The following is a 22,766-nucleotide window of genomic DNA, read 5'->3' on the forward strand; positions in this document are numbered from 1 at the left end:
AACGGCGCGGGAACACGGTGAGAGGAACGCGCGGAGCAAAGGTAAGTGAATTGACACAGGGGGGACTTGGGGACTTAATATGGGGGATGAATTAATATGGGGAATGAATTACTATAGGGGGATGAATTACTATAGGGGGGATGAATTACTATGGGGGATGAATTACTATATGGGGGATGAATTACTATGGAGGATGAATTACTTTATGGGGGATGAATTACTATGGGGGATGAATTACTATATGGGGGATGAATTACTATGGGAGATGAATTACTATATGGGGGATGAATTACTATATGGGGGATGAATTACTATGGGGGATGAATTACTATGCTTACTATGGGGGAATATTACTATACTTACTATGGATGACACATACACATCATTCATCTACTCTTGGTCCGGCCCCCGGGTCCAATATATGAACCCATTGCGGCCCTCAAGTCAAAAAGTTTGCCACCCCTGGTTTAAACCCTCTAAATGCCAATTTTGCTGGACAGCTTAGTCTGTTAAAGAAAGTTGAAAAATAACAAATAATCACCAGATAACCAGGTGAAAATAAAAGAAAAAAGCTTTAATAAAACATCTAATATTTGATATAAAAGAATTAAATGGTGAACTAACATCGTACACCCGCCCCATCCCCAAGGTTCCAGGACAGATCTGAAGAATTCTGATTGGTCTGCACCTGCACAGAGAATCGCTCTAATCCATCCTGGAAGCCCTGCAGAAAGAAGAGGGAAAAGATTGGGGATTGCTTGCCACGTAGGCAGTGACAGCTCCTCACCCACGGAGGTAAATTCAGCGGTGATTTGGGGGGGGGGTGTTAGTTCACCTTTTCATTTTTTCTAAAGAAGGTAAACTAACCCTTTAAAGTGTTTACTTAGTGTAAACATGTTGGATTTTTAATTTTTCAAGCACTACATAACCTCTATAGATGATGCATGTGCTGCTTACAGCTTTACAGCATAATGGCCTTGCCCTTAGATCCATAGACTTGTGTGGAAGCAGTAGTCTCTTTGCAGCTCTCCGCTGCCTTCTTTCAGACAAGCATAGCTTTTGTCACTCCCACCACATTGCCAGTATGTGAATCAAAACAGAATGGGTAAACGTCGCAAAGGATGCCTTTGACAAAGTCGTAATGACAAAACGCGTCAGCGGTTACGTCAGACGCCAACGCGGCACCCGTTTTGGATGAGGTCCGTTCCAAAGAACTGTATACCAAACACTGATGTACATCTCATGCTTGTAAGTGCTTTTACATTTAATAAATTATAGGGTTGTGATTTGCTATGCAATGTTTCCCCTTCTGTTTTGATCTACATACCGGCATTGTGGTGGGAGTGACAAGAGCGATGTAGATCTGAAAGGAGTCTATCTGCTGAAGGCTTTTTTCTATACAGTCCAGTAAGGTGCATGGACTGTGAGGTGGTGAATCACTTTATTGTTTTACCCATACCGGTGGTCACTTGTTTGGAACAAAGGGAGCACGGAGTGGCACTATACAAAGTTTGTTTGTTAACAGTATTGCACTATATGAATTTTAAAAGCTCTTTGAGGGTATTGGAGGATTATTAGAGGAAGAGTCCATGCATTGGAAATTCATGTATAAAGCAAGCGAACTATACCCAGAGGGTAAGAATTTCAGATATCATATGCTGACACTTGGTGGGAGTTTTTGGCACATTTTGAGCACTTTTTGTGAGTGTAATTTAGTATAGATTAATTTTTATGTGATTAAGGTAATGCACTATGTGCAGTCTATATATTTTTTTTTTTGAGGGTTAAAGAGGAAGAGGATGATATTACTTGGAAGATCTGAAAATTGAGCACCTAGTGAGCCAGGATGAAATGAAAGATCACCTATTGTTATAAACTGAGGACGTTTATTGATTGGACGCTGAGGAACAGTTTAAAGCTCTTAAGAGTAGCCATCCCCCCTTTTTCAAAGGACCAAAAGTATTTGGACAAATGAATACAATCATAAAAAAAATGTTCATTTTTAATATTTTGTTGAGAATCCTTTACTTGCAATGACTGCCTAAAGTCTGGAACCCATGGACATTACCAAAGACTGGGTTTCCTCCTTTCTGATGCTTTGCCAGGCTCTAACTGCAGCTGTCTTCAGTTGTTCTTTGTTTTCGGGTCTTTCTGCCTTTAGTTTTGCCTTCAGCAAGTGAAATGCAAGCTCAATGGGGTTGAGATCAGGTGATCGACTCAGCCATTGCAGAATATTCCACTTCTTTTCCTTCAAAAGCTCCTGGGTTGCTTTTGCAGTGTGTTTTGGATCATTGTCCATCTGTACTGTGAAGCGCCATCCAATCACCTTTGCTGCATTTGGCTGAATCTGGGCTGACAGTATATCTCTAAACACTGCAGAATTCATCCAGCTGCTTCTGTCTTCTGTCACATCATCAATAAACACCAATGACCCAGTGCCACTGGAAGCCACGCATGCCCATGGCATCACACTGCCTCCACCATGTTTTACAGATGACGTTGTATGCTTTGGATCATGAGCTGTTCCAAGCCTTCTCCACACTTGTTTCTTGCCATCATTCTGGTACAGATTAATCTTAGTTTCATCCATCCAAAGAATGCTTTTCCAGAACTGGTCTAGCTTTTTTAGATGTTTTTTGGCAAAGTCCAATCTGGCTTTTCTATTCTTCAGTCTTATAAATGGTTTGCACCATGTGGTGAACCCTCTGTATTTGCTCTCGTGAAGTCTTCTCTTGATTGTAGACTTTGACAATGATATGCCCACCTCCTGGGAAGTGTCCTTCACTTGTCTGGATGTTGTGAATGGGTTTTTCTTTACCACAGAGAGGATCCTGCGATCATCCACCATTGTTGTCTTCCATGGACATCCATGCCTTTTTATGTTGCTGAGCTCACAAGTGCATTCTTCTTTCCTCAGAATGTACCAAACTGTTGATTTGGCCACTCCTAATGTTGCTGCTCTCTCTCTGATGGATTTGTTTAGTTTTTGAAGCCTTAGAATGGCCTATTTCGCTTACATGGACAGCTCCTTTGAACTCATGATGTAGATTCACAGCAATAGATTCCAAATGCAAATACCACACTTAGAATCAACTCCAGACCTTTTACCTGCTTAACTGATGAAAAAATAACAAATGTGCCATGAAACAGGTTTTGATTCAATTGTCCAATTACTTTTGAAAAAGGGGGGATGGCTACTTTTAAGAGCTGTAATTCCTAAACCCTTCCTCTAATTTGGATGTACTTACCCTCAAATTAAACCTGAGCCCATATCCATTATATAACTATAGCTTGAATATGTTTTGGGAAAAACCTGAGAAAATCTAAAATTGTGTCTGTGTTCAAATATATATGGACCTAACTGTAGATAATGGGGAGAGAGCTCTATGTACTAGAATGCAGATCTCATTGGTGACATGAATACTGGGGGAGAGCTCTGTGTATTTGAATGCATATTTCTTCGGTGACATGGATTCCGGTGGAGAGAGAGCTGTTTGTACTAGAATGCATATTTCTTCGGTGATGGATACCGGGGAGAGAGCTGTATGTACTGAAATGCAGATCTTATTGGTGACATGGATAATGAAAAATAATATGTGTGTGGTGTGATTCAGATACCAACAGTAAAAAAGAAACGTAGTCTGGAGATCTGATACTTCAGAGCGTTCAATGTGTGTAGTAGGGATGGTAATTTACTGGTAGAACATGCTCTGTTGAGCTAATCTCACTACTAAAGACAGAAACCAGGCCAATGTTATTTTGCAAACAGGCCAATGGAAAGCCAGGTGAATGTGCAAGGGAGGTAATGTTTCCCTTTTTAAAAAAAAGTAGGATGAATTTGATAGTTAAGACCTTTTCCTTATGAAGAATGAATTTCAGGGAATGTAATTTTTGCATGGTGATTCTCCAGTAATTTTGCTTTATGAATAAGATGAATGTTGCTCAAAGAATATTGAAGTAAATTTGGTCAAATTGGCAATCAAATTATTTATAAATAGAGCAAATGCTGGGCAATTTGGCAATGAAATTATTTATAGAGTGAATTTTGGAAGAATTGGCCATCAAATTGTCCCCTTGTAAAAATAATGAAAAAAAAAAGGTTTGATCATTAAAGGAACCTGAAATATGTAGGCTGCCATTGCTCATCTTCTTCCAAAATTGCTAGTTGGCTGTCACTGACTTCAGTACTTAAAAAATTACCGATGTAGAACATGTGTTCTGGCAGTGAAGTCAGGACATAAGATCTTCATATTTGTTCTGGGTTTGTGACTGAAAACATAAATGACAGTGGATCATCATAACAGTAACGTAACTAATATTTGCATAAGCAAAGGTCAGTGATGACATCCTACATATTTCTCCCATTACATGTTTCTTTAAAGTTAGTGACACTGCAAGAGAGAAATGAGACTTACCCTCTGCTTTGTGCTGTGACGTTTAAGCGGATTTAAGTCATCTCTAAGCTTGAGATGAGCTTTGGGTTTAAGTCTCACTGGGGATTTGGTGATTTCAGGCTGTCCTTTTTGTCTCCTTACCAGCTTGGAAAGCTCTGCATGAATGGCCTGAAAGGAAACAAGTCATTACATCAGAGTATCTGTTTCTTGAAAATTACTCTAGTTTAGCAACAGTACAAATACGGATTACAGTGATCAGATCCCACATGTATTGTCAAGAAAATATACATTACACATTTATGATATTTCTGGTGAGCACCATGAATAATTCAAATTAATTCCAGAAATGTAGAAACAATGATACCCCGCACAGTATTTACGTTTTCCATTAGGTACAGTTAAATACTATACCCAGAGCTCACAGGTAAATAAAATATATGTAAATTAGTAAAGAGGTCCAGTGCAAGAACATTTATACAGATAAGGAGTTTTGACTTTTCTCTGATCTTTATTGCTTTATGATAATTCTGGGTCTATGATTCAGAAGTGTTGAACCAGTCGCTGTTTTGTAGACCAAGAATCATAGACCACATACTTCTTTTATGATAGGTATACCAGGAAAGCATATCAAGATACAGATTTTCCCAAAATGACCCCACAGTTAAAGAGGAACTTCACTTCCTTCTTTTGATTTTTTGCCCCTTTTTACCTTGATAGTGGAGTTGTGCTTAAACAGTAGACTCACCAGCCCAATCCAGCGTTGTCTAGGGCCGCTGCTTCATCCCAGTACTTCAGGTACTGCATTGCCATCTTCTCTTCTGAAGTCATCAGAAGGTTGGCTGTCTTTTTTGGGTTCTTTAAACAACCCCCCTGATGACACAATTCACCGCATGCGCAGTGCCGCGAAGATTGACCCAAAGCCTCCACAGATACATGACATCAGTATCCCCAGTGGCTTCTGGTGAGGGAGGAGCTACATCATTCTTGCATAGGTGAGAAACCAAACAAAATCCTAACAGCCCCCTCCCCCCCAAAAAAATAATATCAAATTGTGTATGGAGGAGGCCGCAGATATGGCGCTAAAGGTCCATCAGCATGCACAATCTGGCAGATAGGTAACATGAAACAGATACTAGGCAAATGCTAATAACAGCAGGCAAGTCAGGGTGTAAAATATATCAGACAGGTGACCTAAATCAGATTTCATGCAAGAACGGGTAAATCATGCAAATGTATGTAAAAAGTCAGCTCAGCATATGCAATTTGGTAGGCAGGTGATAGACATCAGCAGACCCTCCAGCAAATAACACATGTACTCTTTAATTTCCCAACTACTTGTAGCTAGGTGCTGGGTGTTGGAATTCTGTACAGTGTTCATATATTATGTGCAACAACTACATTAGTATTCAGTTGAGATATATTCTTGCATTCCAGGGTGCTAGGGGTAACCCTGGATTCTGAACTATCCTTTCAGGCCCACATCCAATCCCTGTCCAAATCATGCTGCCTCAACCTCCACAACATCTCCAGAATACGCCCCTTTTTAACCAATGATACCACAAAGCTCCTAATTCACTCCCTGGTTATCTCTCACCTTGACTACTGCAACTCCCTCCTCATTGGCTTACCTGTACATAGGCTATCCTCCCTCCAGTCCATCATGAATACTGCTGCCAGGCTCATCCACCTCACCAACCGTTCAGTGTCTGCTACCCCTCTCTACCAATCCCTCCACTGGCTTCCACTCGCCCAACTAATAAAATTCAAAATACTAACAACAACTTACAAAGCCATCCACAACTCTGCCCGCAGCTATATCACCAACCTGGTCTCAACGTATCAACCAAACCGCTCTCCTCGATCCTCCTTCTGCTCTCTAGTTCCCGTGTCACCTCCTCCCATGCTCGCCTCCAGGACTTCTCCTAAGCTTCTCGCATCCTATGAAACTCCCTACCCCAATCTGTCCAGTTATCTCCTAATCTATCCACCTTTAGGTGTTCTCTGAAAACCCTTCTCTTTAAAGAAGCCTATCCTGCTTCTAACTAGTAAACTGCCATTTATTTCCTCCATCAGCTCATCCCCCCCACAGCTATTAACTTTTGTATCACTCAACACTTCCTCCTAGATTGTAAGCTCTAACGAGCCGGGCCCTCTGATTCCTCTTGTACCAAATTATATTGTAACTGTAATGTCTACCTTCATTTTGTAAAGCTCTGCGCAAATCCTGTATAATAATATTAATAATAATAATATTCTTCAACCAGTAGATTGCAGTGTTTATATGTTTGCAGCTGCATCTATGGTAAACTTTATGTTATTTCTCTGAAATAAAGTTTCCAGTTTCCTTGTTGCAGTAAGATCATAGAACAATCTCTCTTAGCAGAGAAGATGATCAACTCATACATATACAGTTGCAAGAAAAAGTATGTGAACCCCTTGGAATTACGTGGAGTTTTGCATGAATTGGGCATAAAATGTGCTCTGAACGTCATCTAAGTCACAACAATAGAAGAACACAGTCTGCTGAACATAATACTACACAAACATTAGATGTTGCCATGGTTTAAATGCACATAACATGTAAACATGCACAGTGCAGGGAGGAAAAAGTATGTGTGGCCCTAGCTTAATGACTTCTCCCAGAGCTAATTGGAGCCAGGAGTGAGCCAACCTTGACTCCAATCAGTGTGATGATATTGGATGTGTTGCTGACAGCTGTCCTGCCCTTAAAAAACACACACGTGTTTTGGGTTTACTGGTTTCAAGAAGCACTGTCTGATGTGAACCATGCCTCGCAGAAAAGAGCTCTCAGAAGACCTACGAACAAGAATTGTAGACTTGCATGAAGCTGGAAAGGGTTACAAAAGTATCTCCAAAAGCCTTGATGTTCATGTGTCCACGGTAAGACAGACTGTCTACAAATGGAGAAAGTTTAGCACTGTTGCTACTCTCCCTAGGCGTGGTCGTCCTGTAAAAATGACTGCAAGAGCACAGCGCAGAATGCTGCATGAGGTAAAGAAGAATCCCAGAGTGTCAGCTAAAGACCTACAGAAATCTCTGGCACATGCTAACATTTTTGTTGACACAACTACAATAAGGAAAACATTAAACAAGAATGGATTACATGGGAGGACACCACGGAGGAAGCCATTGCTGTCCAAAAAGAATATTGCAGCACTTTTGAAGTTTGCAAAAGAGCACCTGGATGTTCCACAGCACTACTGGCAAAATATACTGTGGACAGATGAAACCAAGATTGAGTTGTTAGGGAAGAACACAACACTATGTGTGGAGAAAAAAAGGCACGGCACACCAACATCAAAACCTCATCCCCACTGTGAAACATGGCGGAGGGAGCATCATGGTTTGGGGCTGCTTTGCTGCCTCAGGGCCTGGACGGATTGTTGTCATTGATGGGAAAATTAATTCCAGAGTTTATCAAGACATTTTGCAGGAAAACATACGACCATCTGTCCACCAACTGAAGCTCCGCAGAGGATGGGTGATGCAACAGGACAATGACCCAAAGCATACAAGTAATTCAACAAAACAATGGCTGCAACAGCACAGAATACGCCTTCTGGAGTGGCCCAGTCAGAGTCCTGACCTCAACCCGATTGAAATGCTGTGGCATGACCTTAAGAGAGCGATTCACACCAGACATCCCAAGAATATTGCTACACTGAAACAGTTTTGTGAAGAGGAGTGGTCCAAAATGACTCCAGATCGTTGTGCAGGTCTGATCTGCAACTACAGGAAATGTTTGGTTGAGGTTATTGCTGCCAAAGGAGGGTCAACCAGTTATTAAGTCCAAAGGTTCACATACTTTTTCCTCCCTGCACTGTGAATGTTTACATGTTATGTGCAATGAAACCATGGCAACATCTAATGTTTGTGTAGTATTATGTTCAGCAGACTGTGTTCTTCTATTGTTGTGACTTAGATGACGTTCAGAGCACATTTTATGCCCAATTCATGCAAAACTCCACGTAATCCCAAAGGGTTCACATACTTTTTCTTGCAACTGTATGTAAGTGAGAAACTGCTAAAGAAATGTGCGAAGATTTACAAAAGGCGCATGAAATTGCTAATCTCAGCAATACACTGTATTTGATTAGAAAGCAATATCAAACAAAGCTGATGAAAGGCCAGAATGTGCAGGATTACATAAGGCACACCTTGGAAATGGTTGAATGCCTGAAAGGTATGGGAGAAGAAATAAAAGATTTTCCTATTGCACTATTACTTAGTGGTTTACCAGAAAGTTATGAAATGCTTGTCACAGCACTTGATGCACGTCCAGATGGTGAACTAACATTGGAATATGTTAAGGGAAATCTTATGGAAGAATATAAGAGTAAAACAGAAAGCATTAATAGTGATGGTGCTTCTGTTGCAGAGTCTGCTTTAAAGACTAAAAATCGAAATAAGAACAGTAACAGGCAACAAGAAACACATGAATATTTTGTGTGCAGGAAACAAGGCCATTTAAAAGCAGTTTCCAGAATCTGGAAAGCTAGAATGCAAAAGCGAACTATTTCCCAGGATGTCACTAGAAAGATACCTGTGAAAAATGTCCTGTATGTCCCTGCTCTTGACATAAATCTTTTGGCAGTAAAGAAGCTTACAAAACAAGGCAATGTAGTGATCTTCCAAGATAACAGTTGTGCCATCACAAAAAGGGATATCTTACTTGCAAAGGTTACATAAAATTACAGATGAACTGTATCAACTGAACTGCAATGAGGTGGTTAATACTGACAAGGCGGAACAACATTCAAACTGCATTCACACATGGCACAGATGATTTGTGCACAGAAGTCCTGACTTATGCAGGCCATAGACGGGGAGAAAACCGGCCGAAAATTCCTCTGAAAGATTAATCGGCCGATTTTCGGATCGTTAGTGGGTGAATTGGTTGGCCGTTTTTCTTGATTTTGACACATTTTTTTAATCGGTGATGTTGGAAAAAAAACAGACTGATTTTGTCCATCGGCCGATTTTCACGGCAATGATGGGCTAATCGGCCAATCTTTTTACCGATTAAAAAAATGCGCATGAGCCGTGACCAAAGAAAAAGAAGAACATCTGTATCTATTTGTATCCATTTCGGATACAGATGTTTCTATTCGGATACAAATAGATACAATGTTTGCAGCCGCAATACTTATAAATGTCAAATATAATAGTGGTGTCCCTGCAGAGAGCTCCGCTATTATATTTGACATTTAAAAGTATAGCGGTTGCAACATTGTATCTATTTGTATCCAAATAGAAACATCTGTATCCGAAATGGATACAAATAGATACAATGTTGCAAGTTTGCTATACTTTTAAATGTCAAATATAATAGTGGAGCTCTCTGCAGGGACACCGCTATTATATTTGCCGGCCGTAGACGGGACGAAAATCAGCCTATTTTTTTTTTTACCAAAGGTGGTAACGTCGGTCGATTGAACGACCGATTTTTCGTTTTTTTTTTAAAAAAAAGGGCAGTTTTTCTCCCCGTCTATGGCCTGCATAAATCAAGAAATTAAAAGCAAATGACTATGCATGTGGACTAAAAATGAGTCCATTTGATCAAACAATGAAATGCACTAGCTGTATAAAAGGACAAACGACAAGAAAAGCCATTCCAAGCAAAGTAGCAGCAGAGCTGGACTTAATTCATCTACACAACTATCTCCAAAATTGACTAATTCAGAAAATTAACTGAGAAAAATCCATATGAACTGTGGAATGAAAAGGCCCTGAATTTGAACCATCTAGACATTTGTGAAAGTAAAGCCTGTGTGCACATCCCAAAAGAAAAACATACAAAATGGGATGCTTGCACAAAGGAATGTGTACTTATGGGGTACAGTGAATCTCAGAAGGGATACAAAATCTATAACACTGGGCTACAGCAATATGGAGATGGAGGCACTACCCTCTATTACCTCTCTCCCTCAGCTGAGATACTTGTGTTATGCTGCACCATCCTCAGGGGGAGAGCTAAAGCCAACTGAGCCTTTAGACCTTTATGCAGAGCACTGAGAATCCTGAGAGTTGTGGTTTGGGGCACCAGTCATATAATCGACTCCTTACAATACAAATCCCAATAGGCACTGTACACATCCACCCTTGCACCTGTGAAAAAACTATACCTTAGCTATATTGTACTTATACTGCATGCAGCCTAACTGGGACTGTTGTTAAGTGTACCGACACTCTTAATGGACCCCAGTGATAGCCAGCAGAAGAACATCTCAAAGGACTGCCTTTCTTGCAATAATTATTCTGCAAGCCCCCCTTTGTTCCCCTGCCTCCTCCACCACCATCCTCCTTTTCCTTTGGACAGTGCATGCCCAGTCGGTCTAGGACTAGATTTGCTGCCGTAAATGCACTCTAGTTCCAGTGCTTGCTAGATTAAATTTTTTTACTGCTCACTGCTGCACTTTAGGTGGCCTTGCTAGTGTTTATGCTGATCTGGACACCAAATGTCATCTTATGCCTAGTCCTTACTGTTAATCATTTTGTGTGCTAAATTTTGTTATTACCATTGTTAATCCATTTCATGCTTACCTAATTACCAACTATATTGGATGACAATATATATTAGGTTTAGCTTTTACTACCTTTGGTGCCTGTTTTGCTGTGATATAGCACTACTATTGGGTATTAAGTATTACTTCCAGTGATTTCTTGTGATATTGTATGTTGCTACACTCAACCTGGAGTGTCAGAGGGGCTGAGGTTCTTGAGAAGTTTAAGGCAAAGAACAAACAACCCATCCTCTCTAGCAGCCTCTATGGGGGTAGCATTTCATACTTCTCGTTTTATATTTGGATCACTTGGTGATCTACTAACTACAAGTTGGTGCTATCAACAGATGGCCATAGAGTAAAGCAAAATAAATTCTGCAGCTTCTGGTCATTTCTAATGCAAAAAATGATTTTGTTTTAATAAAAAAAACAATGTATTAGTTCTATATAATCCTGTAATGTTCTAATGATAAAATAAAATACATTTATAATGATAAAATATATAATGCAAAAAAATTTTACCGGTAGTTTAAATAAAAAATCAATGTATTAGTTGGATATAAGCATGTAATGTTCTAATGATAAAATACATAATTTTTTCTAGGGTTAAAATATGTCCTTGTGTCTTTGAATTATACATAACTGTATATTAAACCCATTACTTTAACATCAACTCATTGATGAATGAGGATCTCCAAAAGCAGCACAGTCTTTTGGGTAAATTATGTTTAGCTTGTGTAACACGTGCATAACTCACCTAAACAATGGGATTTTAAAACCTCACACAAGCCTAACTGACTTAGCCTTTTGCCCCATAATTATCATCCCTTTACCCTTGTTTATAGGGGCATAGATAATGGGGGGTCAGGGGGGTCTGAACCCCACCAGAGGAGAGTTGCCAACCATCTCTGCAGCCCCCAAGATTTCCACTTGACCGAGAGTGGAAATAAGGTGGGGATGGAGAGCAGTGCCGGGACCCCTCCCTTCCATTCACTTGTCCCTTCCTTCCACCCACCTGTCCCTTCCTTCCATCCACCCCCCCTTCCTCCCTTTCTTCCACCCACCCCTCCTTCCTTCTAAAATTATCTACAGCCCTGCATTTGTATCCCCACTTTCTAGGCCTCTCTTTAGGTGAAAGAGATATGAGGACTGCTATTACTGAATATTCCTTCTGATGGTGCTAGTTGCCTGGCTGCCTTGCTGACCCTTTGGCTTCAATACTTTGAAATACTGATCTTAATGCATATCTAAATGAAGAGTTCTGACTTTTTTCTGACTTTCCAGACTGCATACTTGTTTAGGTCAGTGACTCAGAAAGCTAACAGGTTGGCAAAACAGTCAGTCATCTAGCATTGTCAATAATAAGGCAGCCTAGAATTTCTGTCATGACAGGTTCACTTTAAAACTCTTGCCACCTGTCATGCATTTTGTTTTCTGAACCACGTCTATTTGATATCCCAATATTACTATTTATAGAGCACACAGTTTGAAATCACATTTGTCTTGTTTCGTTAAGCTTTATGTTTCAATAATAATACTGTACTGTAGGCAGAAATAATTAATCCATAGACGCAATCATTCTTTTGTTTCCATTTTTAAATAGTCTGACTCATTCATCGCTCTAACTTACTAAGTAAAGTAGTAATCAGTCTGTGAGGATATATACGTAAATGTAACTGATATAAATGTAATGGAAACATAGTAACAATACATGGTAGAAGCATTGAAATCAATTATCTCAAAGGCAATGTTATTGTTATACTGTGATAGGTATGTTTTTTTAGTTTATAGCAGAACAATTAGGCAAGTTTTTTTAAAAACCATTGTTCCTGTATATGAGGCATGGTCTGGCCATGCATGCGTGAGGACATTAGCATGAGGGGCTCCCCAAACCCACAGAAAATGTATTAATAAGACAATATGAAAAGTACTTCTTCCCAGGCCGAGATGGATGGGGTGGCAGCTCCCAAAATGGCGCCTACTGCACAAGGCTCCAACAATATCCTAGACGATGGAACATTCGCCACACTAACAGTGAAACCCCCTATTCATCCAACAACACTTCCCTGTTAGAGATTCACAAGGCTGTGGGGAGGAGGACATTTATGCAATAGATGAGGACTGGGCCAAAAAAAAAATAACACACATTTGAGCACTTTCAACTAAAGAAGGTTTAAATTATTACTAAAAAATATATTTTTGGGGGTTTCCAATAAAAAAGATGTTATACTTACCTGCATTGTGCAATATTATTGCACAGAGTGTCCCTTACCTCCTCCTTGACAGTCCCCCACTGGCGCTGTCCCCTCCTCTGGGTGCCTCCTTAGCAAGCTGGGTGCTATGGAGGCACCTGTGCGCAAAGAGTCTCGAGCTGGACTGTGAACATCCATAGACACCCACAACACCAGTAAGTCCAGTAAGTCTCACCTCCGCTCCCTGCTTGACTGACCCCCCCCTCCCTGTTTGACTGACAGCAGCAGGAGCCCTTTGGCTCCCACTGCTCTCAATTGTGTCCTGTGAGACCAGGAAGTGAGAGGGGGGGTGATCAGGGGTGGACTGACAACTCATGGGGCCCCCGGGCAATAGGGGATCATGGGGCCCCTGTGTCCTTACCCACACTCAAAAAAAAACCTATAAAAAGGTACCAGGGGCATTTCATGGGGTCCCCTACTGACCCCGGGCCCTTGGGCAGTGCCTGAGTTCTCGAATGGTCAGTCCGCCCCTGGTGGTGATGACACAGCTAATCCCTCCCAAGTGCCCAGAAGAAAAGGACATAGAACTGGAAACTTTATCAATCTTCAATCAGATGAATGAACAAAAAATAAAAATGGTTCTTGCTTTAAGCAATAAACTCTTCCACTACCATAGGTCATCCCTACAGAAACACACTCACCAAATCGATGCGACCACTTGAGAATGGGCTGGTGAAAAGGTGCTCTATATTTAAATCTAACACTTAGGGGTGTATTATTTCTGTGTGAATAGGGCTGTTCTCTTTCCAGGTTGAATGTTTTTATTCAAACAGAATAGACTGAATCGGGATTAGAGCATTATGGGCACTAGATGGAGCTGGTGGTCATAGGAAATAAATACATATTTACTATGATGGTCAGCTTCATCTAGTGAATGTGGTATTCTCCTGATTCTCTCTGTTCTATATGATGAATAACATTAAACCTGGAGAAAAAAATAGCCTAATAACATTCAATTTTGTACCCATTCGCACAGGACAAATGTGCATGCAGTGTCACAGGAGAAATAGCTCTACAATTTTTTTTATAAATACTCCCCTTTTAATCCTCTCCCCTGGGCTTTAGGGCATATCATAGTTAGCCAGGGGCGGACTGACCATTTGGAAACTCGGGCACTGCCCGAGGGTCCAGGGTCAGTAGGGGGCCCCATGAGATGCCCCTGGTACCTTTCTCATAGGCTTTTTTGAGTTTGGGCAAGGACACAGGTGCCCCATGATCCCCTATTGCCCGGGGGCCCCATGAGTTGTCAGTCCGCCCCTGTGGTTAGCACTTCCGCCTAGGAAATACTAGGGTCGTTGGTTTGAATCCCAACCACGGCACTACCTGCCTGGACTTTGCATGTTCTCCCTGTGCCTGCGTGGTTTCCTCTGGGTACTCCAGTTTCCTCCCAAACTCCAAAGACATGCTGTTATGTTAATTGGATCCTGTCTAAATTGGCCCTAGTATATGTATGCATGAATGTAGGTTAGGGACCTTAGATTGTACGCAGGGGTGGACTGACAACTCATGGGGCCCCCGGGCAATAGGAGATCATGGGGCACCTGTGTTCTTGCCCAAACTCAAAAAAGCCTATGAAAAAGGTACCAGGGGCATCTCATGGGGCCCCCTACTGACCCCGGGCCCTCTGGCAGTGCCCGAGTTTCCAAATGGTCAGTCCGCCCCTGATTGTATGACCTTTGAGGGTTAGGGACTGATGTGAATGTACAATATATATGTAAAAGTGCTGCGTAAATTGACAGCACTATATAAGTACCTGAAATAAATAAATAATATAATTTCTCATTAGACAAATCATAGGGTAACACTTTAGTAACACAATTTAAGGTAAAAAAAAAACTCAGAACACTCACAGCAGCATTGAGGATATGAAGGCATACATTTTAGTGGAGAGAAAACAGCACTCACTCCACTTCTTGCACTCTTCCCTTCAGTATATGATCCCACCATGCAATGGCTCCACTCATGCCTTTCATCACAATACGGCTTTGTCAGGAGTGCAGGGGTTTTCTAACCCCCTTTTTATCCTCACACTCTGTTCGTCAGCCTGTTACCCTATTACCAAACTGCTCATTTTAAAATAAACTTGGTCTGTTTGGACTTTTCTTCCTAAAATCTTTTTTGGGAACAACCTCAGATTCAATAATCCAGTATAGAAAACTTTTCAGGCGCCCAAATATGCTGCAAACACAGAAAACATCCTTGCAACCTGATTCAGTTTTGATGAGTTTAACAAATACTTATAGACGGTCCTATTCTTAAGTAGTTAAAGTAAATCAATGCATATTAATTATGAACAGCGTATTGCAGATTAAATTCCATTCTTAAGTCTCCACTGCTGGAAACTATGTCAAGGTGCATACTAGCTTTTTCTAGCAGACGCAAAAAGACTGTTTACTTTCCAATGTACCTGTTTGAAAGAATAATTGTCAAGGTTCAGCACTAGGTTGTTTGTTTTCAATGACCTCCATCTAATGGCCAGTCAACATCACTTTACATTACTAACCCCTAGATGGGAATGACTCCTGGAAGCCAAACATGTGCTTATGGGGCAGAAAGGAAACTGGTGGTGTAAAGACTAAAGTGGGCAGAGGACTGTCAACAGGTGCCAGTTATGCCAGGAAGGGTCTCCCTGCAAGTGTTCCCACATGAAAGGGAGAGTAGAATAGTTCCCTTGAGGGTTCCTGCACCTATGGTATGCTATCAAGACAAGGTCGCTACTCCTGGGAATGAAGTAAAGAACAGTCGCATTCCCCCGCTACACAACAGTTGTTAGAAAGCAGTTGCTAAATGTATGGGTTTCCCATAATACAGACAGAGTCTGAGATTCCCTCCACATACAGTACTTTATTTTTTTTATCTCCAGCTGCATCATGCAGATAATCTCTTACGGTAACACTCCAACAGTCCCCTCACTATCCTCAGATAAGTCCAAACAGATATCAAGGTACTACTCAGAAATTCCTAACACTAGGTTGACATCATCCCTCCACAGAACTAGAGATAAATGGCATGAGTTGATCCCTCAGCTCTCTGCGGAAGATTGGGAGGATAATAATTAAACATACTGTACATGACATTGGTCATTTCCTCCAAGGATAGGCTTATAAAACATAAATGATTTCATCACACATGTTACATGCCTAATGTGTGTAGAGCCTGGGGATCAGACAAACTTCCCAATGCTTCCACTTGGGTGGTCAGGAGGTGGACGTCTTTCATGCCTTGTGTCTGTGCCTCCAGATACAAAGCTTTTGGTCATAAGTGTGTAAATTTCTTGAGTTGGCTATGGGTGTCCCAAACATTAAAGGTCCCAAGGACCGTGTGGTAGGGTTGGTGGAATTTCCACTTGGTTCCCATACCAAAAACTCCTGCATATACTAATTTTTATGTTAAAAACATTATTTTACTCACCAGGAAGCGATCCCTTCCACCAGCCATAGCAGAGTGGAAACAACTGATGAATGCAGCCCTTCTGCTTTACCAGCTTCATATCCTACGATCTCCGAAAAGCTTTGAAAAAATATGGGGTCATTGGAGCAATTCTCTCCTTACTGTTTAACCCTTCTGGGTTCCTGATAGATCATGTTTGCAATATGTTTACTTTCATAGGATGTCTTTGACTTTGTGTTGTGTATCTGGGCTTCATTATGTAATGGTTGTGCAATTTCAGCTACACAGGACAGTTTCTGTGAAGGGTTTTTTTTTATTGTTATTGTATTTGCATTTCTTTATTGTACATATTAATAAACTTTATCTTAAAAAAAGGTATGGGTAAAGCCAAAGAATCAGACAACATACTTGTCACAGGACATTGCTAGATGCAAGAGATGATCATCAAACCCACAGTGCAATGCAAACACATAGTCAGAGATCACAGCATGATAAAGGCAGACATTTTAGAAGTGACATCAGGACAAGCAAAGTCAGAACCAAAGATCAAACAAAATACAAAAATGTTACATTCATGGGCTAAACACTATGACAAGTGACTTTAAATTGGAACAAGTTATCCACTATATGGATGTGCACTGACACCAGACAGTGCCATCTCATTGCATAAAGGGGATGCTGGTGCATACACCTGGGGAAACGAGGAAAATCTGGAATGTGGGAGAAGACAACAGAGGAAGCCTAAGAACAGCAATAACCAGGATGAGAACCTGAAAGCATGCCAGAAGAAACCAGCATCAAGAAGAGGAAGCAGAGGTAGAACTACAAGAAGGGTGTTCCAGTAAGAAACTCATGAAGCCAAACACTAAACAAGCCCCATACACTAGTAAGGAGGAGTTTACTTTTCTGTCACCAAGTGGCATCCTCTCCTGATACAGTTGTGTCCAAAATTATTCAACCCCCACTGAAATTGAGTGTTTTGGCCAGTTTGACATTGCTTTTGATCATTCAGTCATCTTGCTTACATTTACATTAAAGAGGCACTTGTAGGTCAGACAAATATAACATAACAGTTATAATGAAATAACCACAAATGTCTTTTCTGTGCTCACAGCATTATCAGTTTTATTCAACCCCCAAGTGACATTCAATCTTAGTACTTAGTACAGCATCCTTTTACAGTTATAACAGCTTTTAAACGTGAAGCATAGCTTGACACAAGTGTCTTGCAGCGATCTACGGGTATCTTCGCCCATTCTTCATGGGCAAAGGCCTCCAGTTCAGTCACATTCTTAGGCTTGCGCACTGCAACTGCTTTCTTTAAGTCCCACCAGAGGTTCTCAATCGGATTTAAGTCTGGTGACTGCGATGGCCACTCCAAAATGTTCCAGCCTTTCCTCTGCAACCATGCTCTAGTGGACTTGGAGGTATGCTTGGGATCATTGTCCTGTTGAAAGGTCCAACGTCTCCCAAGCCTCAGGTGTGTGACGGACTGCATCACGTTTCCATCCAATATCTCCTGGTACTGAAGAGAATTCATGGTACCTTGCACACGCTGAAGCTTCCCTGTACCTGCAGAAGCAAAACAGCCCCAAAGCATGATTGACCCTCCACCATGCTTCACAGTAGGCAAGGTGTTCTTTTCATCATAGGCCTTGTTCTTCCTCCTCCAAACATAGCGTTGATCCATGGGCCCAAACAGTTCTAATTTTGTTTCATCAGTCCACAGAACACTATCCCACAACTTTTGTGGTTTGTCCACATGGCTTTTGGCATACTGCAGTCGACTCTTCTTATTCTTTGGAGACAGCAAGGGGGTACGCCTGGGAGTTCTGGCACGGAGGCCTTCATTACGCAGTGTGCGTCTTATTGTCTGGGCTGAAACTTCTGTACCCACATCTGACAAATCTTTTCTCAGTTCCTCAGCAGTCACACGGGGACTTCTCTCCACTCTACGCTTCAGGTAGCGCACAGCAGTCGAAGTCAGCATCTTCTTTCTGCCACGACCAGGTAGCGTTTCAACAGTGCCCTTTGCCTTGAATTTGCGAATGATGCTTCCTAAGGTGTCTCTTGGTATGTTTAACATCTTTGCAATCTTCTTATAGCCATTGCCCTTCCTGTGAAGAGAAATCACCTCTTCTCTTGTCTTCCTGGACCATTCTCTTGCCTTCACCATGTTTGTAACCACACCAGTAAATGTCTAGAAGGAGCTGAGTATCACAGTCATTTTAAAGCTGCCTAATTGGTGCTTATTATGCTTGATTGCTGCTCGGTGACATCCACAGGTGTTTTCAATACCTGATGGAAAGCACCTGTATGAACCTCTGTTCTTCAGAGTGGTAGTCTTTAAGGGGTTGAATAATTGTGGCAATGAAGAAACCACATAAGAACCATTTACTACTGTATTACATAAACAATTGATGTCATTTTAGTTGCATTTGGGTAGTTACAACGTCCTTGTAGGATTTGATTCTGAATACAATTCCAAATGTACACTATAGTCCCTAAACCCCTTTACAGCATTGGGGGTTGAATAATTTTGGACACAACTGTATATATAGTGGGGCTCTGTGAGAATTAGTGAGTTTGGGCGTACAGTAAGTAGAAAGAAGAAGGAGAATTTGAGTCTGGCTACCATTGGATGTGATGGGATCCTCCTCAAAGCCATGTAACCTTCACAGCAGTTAGCATTCCCTAGCTGGGGAAAGCCTGGGGTTACTGGTTTCCTTACTCACTCATAGTAATGTGGATAAGCAAAAGGTTTCCCATTAAAATGAAATTGCTGACAGCTGCCTCTGGAGATTAACAAAAATGCGTATGCCTTGCCATTAAAGCAAGTAAACTGTTGAAAATCATGTTGGACTTGTCTCTTCATTTTAAGGGAGGCCTATTTCAAAACTGGTTCCCAGCTCACCTGGGAGGGGAAGTGGAGTGAAGTGTCTTGTCAAGGTGCTTGTAGACCAGTTACTTTCTTGCTCCCTCAGGGAGCTGGGTCCACACTGAGCAAATGATAGGCATGAGGTATGTTGGTGTTACCCAAGGATGCAATTTATGTACAATGTTTGCTTGGCCCTGCCTACACGCTGCCTACCACCTGGATGAAATCAAATATGTCCTCAACAACAGGAAGGTTTAGTTGTATTGTCAAAATACATACAGACCACAGGGTAACATGAAGCTAGGGCACAGCAACATTTATGAAATCAGATTTAATGAGACACTCCAATGTGATCTGACTATATTTTTATGTCATTTTGCAGATGAAATATCAGAGCACACAAAAATATCTACATGGTTAACCACATGGAAGAAAAATATATTTGAAATACTACAGTTTTGGCCATATTCAATGTATTTCAATAAATATAAAAAGTAAGGACCCCAACACTGAACCTTGGGGTACACCACTGACAACCCTAGACCATTCAGAGTATGAATCAGTAACCACTACGCTCTGAATACCATCTTTTAGCCAGTTTTCTATCCATTTACATACAGATTTTTCCAAGCCTTTAGACTTTACCTTACACATTAGCCGTGTGTGGGGAACTGTGTCAAATGCTTTTGCAAAATCAAAGTATACCACGTCCACCGCCACCCCTCTGTCCAAGTATACCACGTCCACCGCCACCCCTCTGTCCAAGGTTTTGCTCACCTCCTCATGAAAAGAAATCAGATTTGTTTGACAACTTCTGCCTTTCATGAATCCATGCTGTCTGCTGTTTAAAATATTTTTTCCCAGCAAGAACTCATCTATGTGGTCTTTTATTAAACTCTCCAGTATCTTCCCAACTATAGAAGTTAAACTAACAGTTCTATAATTACTTGGTAAAGATTTTGACCCCTTTTTAAATATTGGCACCAAATTGGCCGTACGCCAATCCAGTGGTACTATGCCAGTCATTAAAGTGTCCCTAAAAGTTAGAAACAATGCCTTTGAAATGACAGAGCTCAATTATTTAAAGACCCGAGGGTGTATGCCATCCGGTCCAGGTGCTTTATTCACCTTTATTCTGTCTAAATATTTCTGGATCATATCAGTTGTGAGCCAATGTGGATCATCTGGAGCTGTGTCAATACCATGCCCATTATGGACAAGAGCTCCCCTATACTCTTTTGTATACACAGAGCTGAAGAAGGTAAAAAATAAATTTTCCTTCTCTTTGTCCCCAGTCACCCACTCTAGATGATTCTGTAAAGGGCCTACATGCTCAGACTGAACCTTTTTACTATTAATATTTTTGAAGAATTTTTGAAGGTTGGTCCTGCTATCTTTTGCAATCTGTCGTTCGTTTTCAATTTTTGCGGCCTTTATTTCCTTTTTGCACATTCTGTTATATTCTTTGTAATGTTTAAACGATGATCATGTTCCTTCAATTTTATATTTATTTTAAAAAAAATTCTTATTATTTATAGCTTTTTTAACTTTGGCCGTAAGCCACATAGGTTTGATTTTTAGCCTTTTAAACTTGTTGCCCATGGGAATATATTTTGCAGTGTGTTCACATACAGTCTTTCTGAAGAACTCCCATTTCTATGTTGTGTTCATTGATGCCAATATTCCCTACGTCTAAGTCTTGGAGAGCAGCTCTCAGCCTTGGAAAATTAGCTCTCTTAAAATTGAACATTTTTATTTTTCCCGTATGTGCTTGCTGTTTACAGCTAACAATAAATGAAATCCTGTTATGGTCACTGCTACTCAGATTTTTTTTATATGGACATTTGTAATAAGCTCTGCATGGTTTGAGATTACCAGGTCCAGCAGAGCATCATTCCTAGTTGGGGCCTCTATGAACTGTACCATAAAATTGTCCTGTAGTAGGTTTAACAATTTTTGCCCTTTAACTGTTCCTGCAGTACCATTACTCCAGTCAATTTCCAGATAGGTAAAATACCCCATTATTATCACTGTCCCAGCCCTTGCAGCCCTTTCGTTTGTGCAAGGAGCTGAGTCTCCACCTCCTCATTAACACTGGGAGGCCTATAACAAACTGCAATGATTACCTTTGTAGTACGCACCCCCATGTGCAGTTCCACCCATAATGTTTCAGCCTCATCACACGCTCCATCAACTAGGTCCTCTTTCACACTCGCTCTAGTATACTGACTCAATACAGTTTGCAAATGGTTATACAATAAAGTTTCAAATTAAAGAAGAAATCTATATATGGCTAGTGTAACTTAATTTGTTATATTATTGGTAGGCTAGACATGTTCGGTCCATATTGACTACAAATGTCCAATTCTACAGATATGTAAAAATGGGCTAACATGTTTATTTACAATGACATAATGCAAGTTGAATTCTGAATGGTTACTTTAGGTTGCTGAATCATATAGCATTTCTGTGCACATCATCATTAATCTTTACTTCTTTATTAAATATCCTGCCTGAGTTAAAATGATTTTTCATAAGGAATTATCACTGGTCACATTTGCATAATATAACTTATTTGCCATAATATTTTTAAGCCTATTTCTGGACATAAATAAAATGGCACCCACCCTGCTACCCAGTTGATACAGAATGTAATACTTGATTTTCCAGAGGATGATCTAATATAAATGAATACTTACCCTGATCCATGGTTTCACAGTCTTCTCCCCTACCAGTTCTGGAAGTGACCATCTGTTCCCCAAGCCACTTTTCTTGCAAACTCCGTCACTGGACTTGTCACTGCCCCTCTTGCCCACTTCAAATTGTGATATCAGGTACACAATATGAACTACTATTTACTGTATATGTCTAGCTTTCTGCTTTAAAAAAGAAACATGTGCCCAGACAAATGTGAAGGCTGTCATTACTGACCTCTATCCAAAAATGCAAACTGCCTGGCAGTCATGTATGTGCCTCTTTCTTCAGTAACATGATTTGGAACTCCATTTTTGCATACTTGCCTAAGGTCAGTGACTCAGGAAATATTATAGCTATTAGATCAGCATTACTGCAAGCAACTAGAATTTTTGGGAGAATAGCATCACAGAATGTAAAGGCAGCCTCCAAATTTTACTATAATAAATTTAGTTTTTGGGTTTTTAAATTTGGTTTTATAAGTAATATAAGCAGTATTCTCAGTGTCTTTTCTAAATTAACACATATGCTGAGAAGTGGAGAGAGCAGCCATACTATTTCACCAGATGGCACTGCCACACTGGTGCAGGCTACTCTCATGCCCAGTGCCGATATAGCTAAGCATTCTGGGCCC

General features: G+C 40.8%; 1 protein-coding gene across 1 annotated transcript in view; it reads right to left on the reverse strand.

The window, feature by feature from the left end:
• LOC149452447 (peptidyl-prolyl cis-trans isomerase FKBP8-like) overlaps positions 1-22,766 on the reverse strand; it is an 88,524-nt gene that overhangs the window by 20,619 nt on the left and 45,139 nt on the right. The window contains exon 7 of the mRNA XM_089689389.1: positions 4,416-4,562. Within this exon, the coding sequence (XP_089545515.1) occupies positions 4,416-4,562 (147 nt within the window). The remainder of the gene's footprint in view (positions 1-4,415; positions 4,563-22,766) is intronic.

The sequence above is a fragment of the Staurois parvus genome, unplaced genomic scaffold (assembly GCF_062004578.1).
Source record: "Staurois parvus isolate SC_StPar_1 unplaced genomic scaffold, SC_StPar_1.0 ptg000472l, whole genome shotgun sequence".
NCBI classification, from domain to species: Eukaryota; Metazoa; Chordata; class Amphibia; order Anura; family Ranidae; genus Staurois; species Staurois parvus.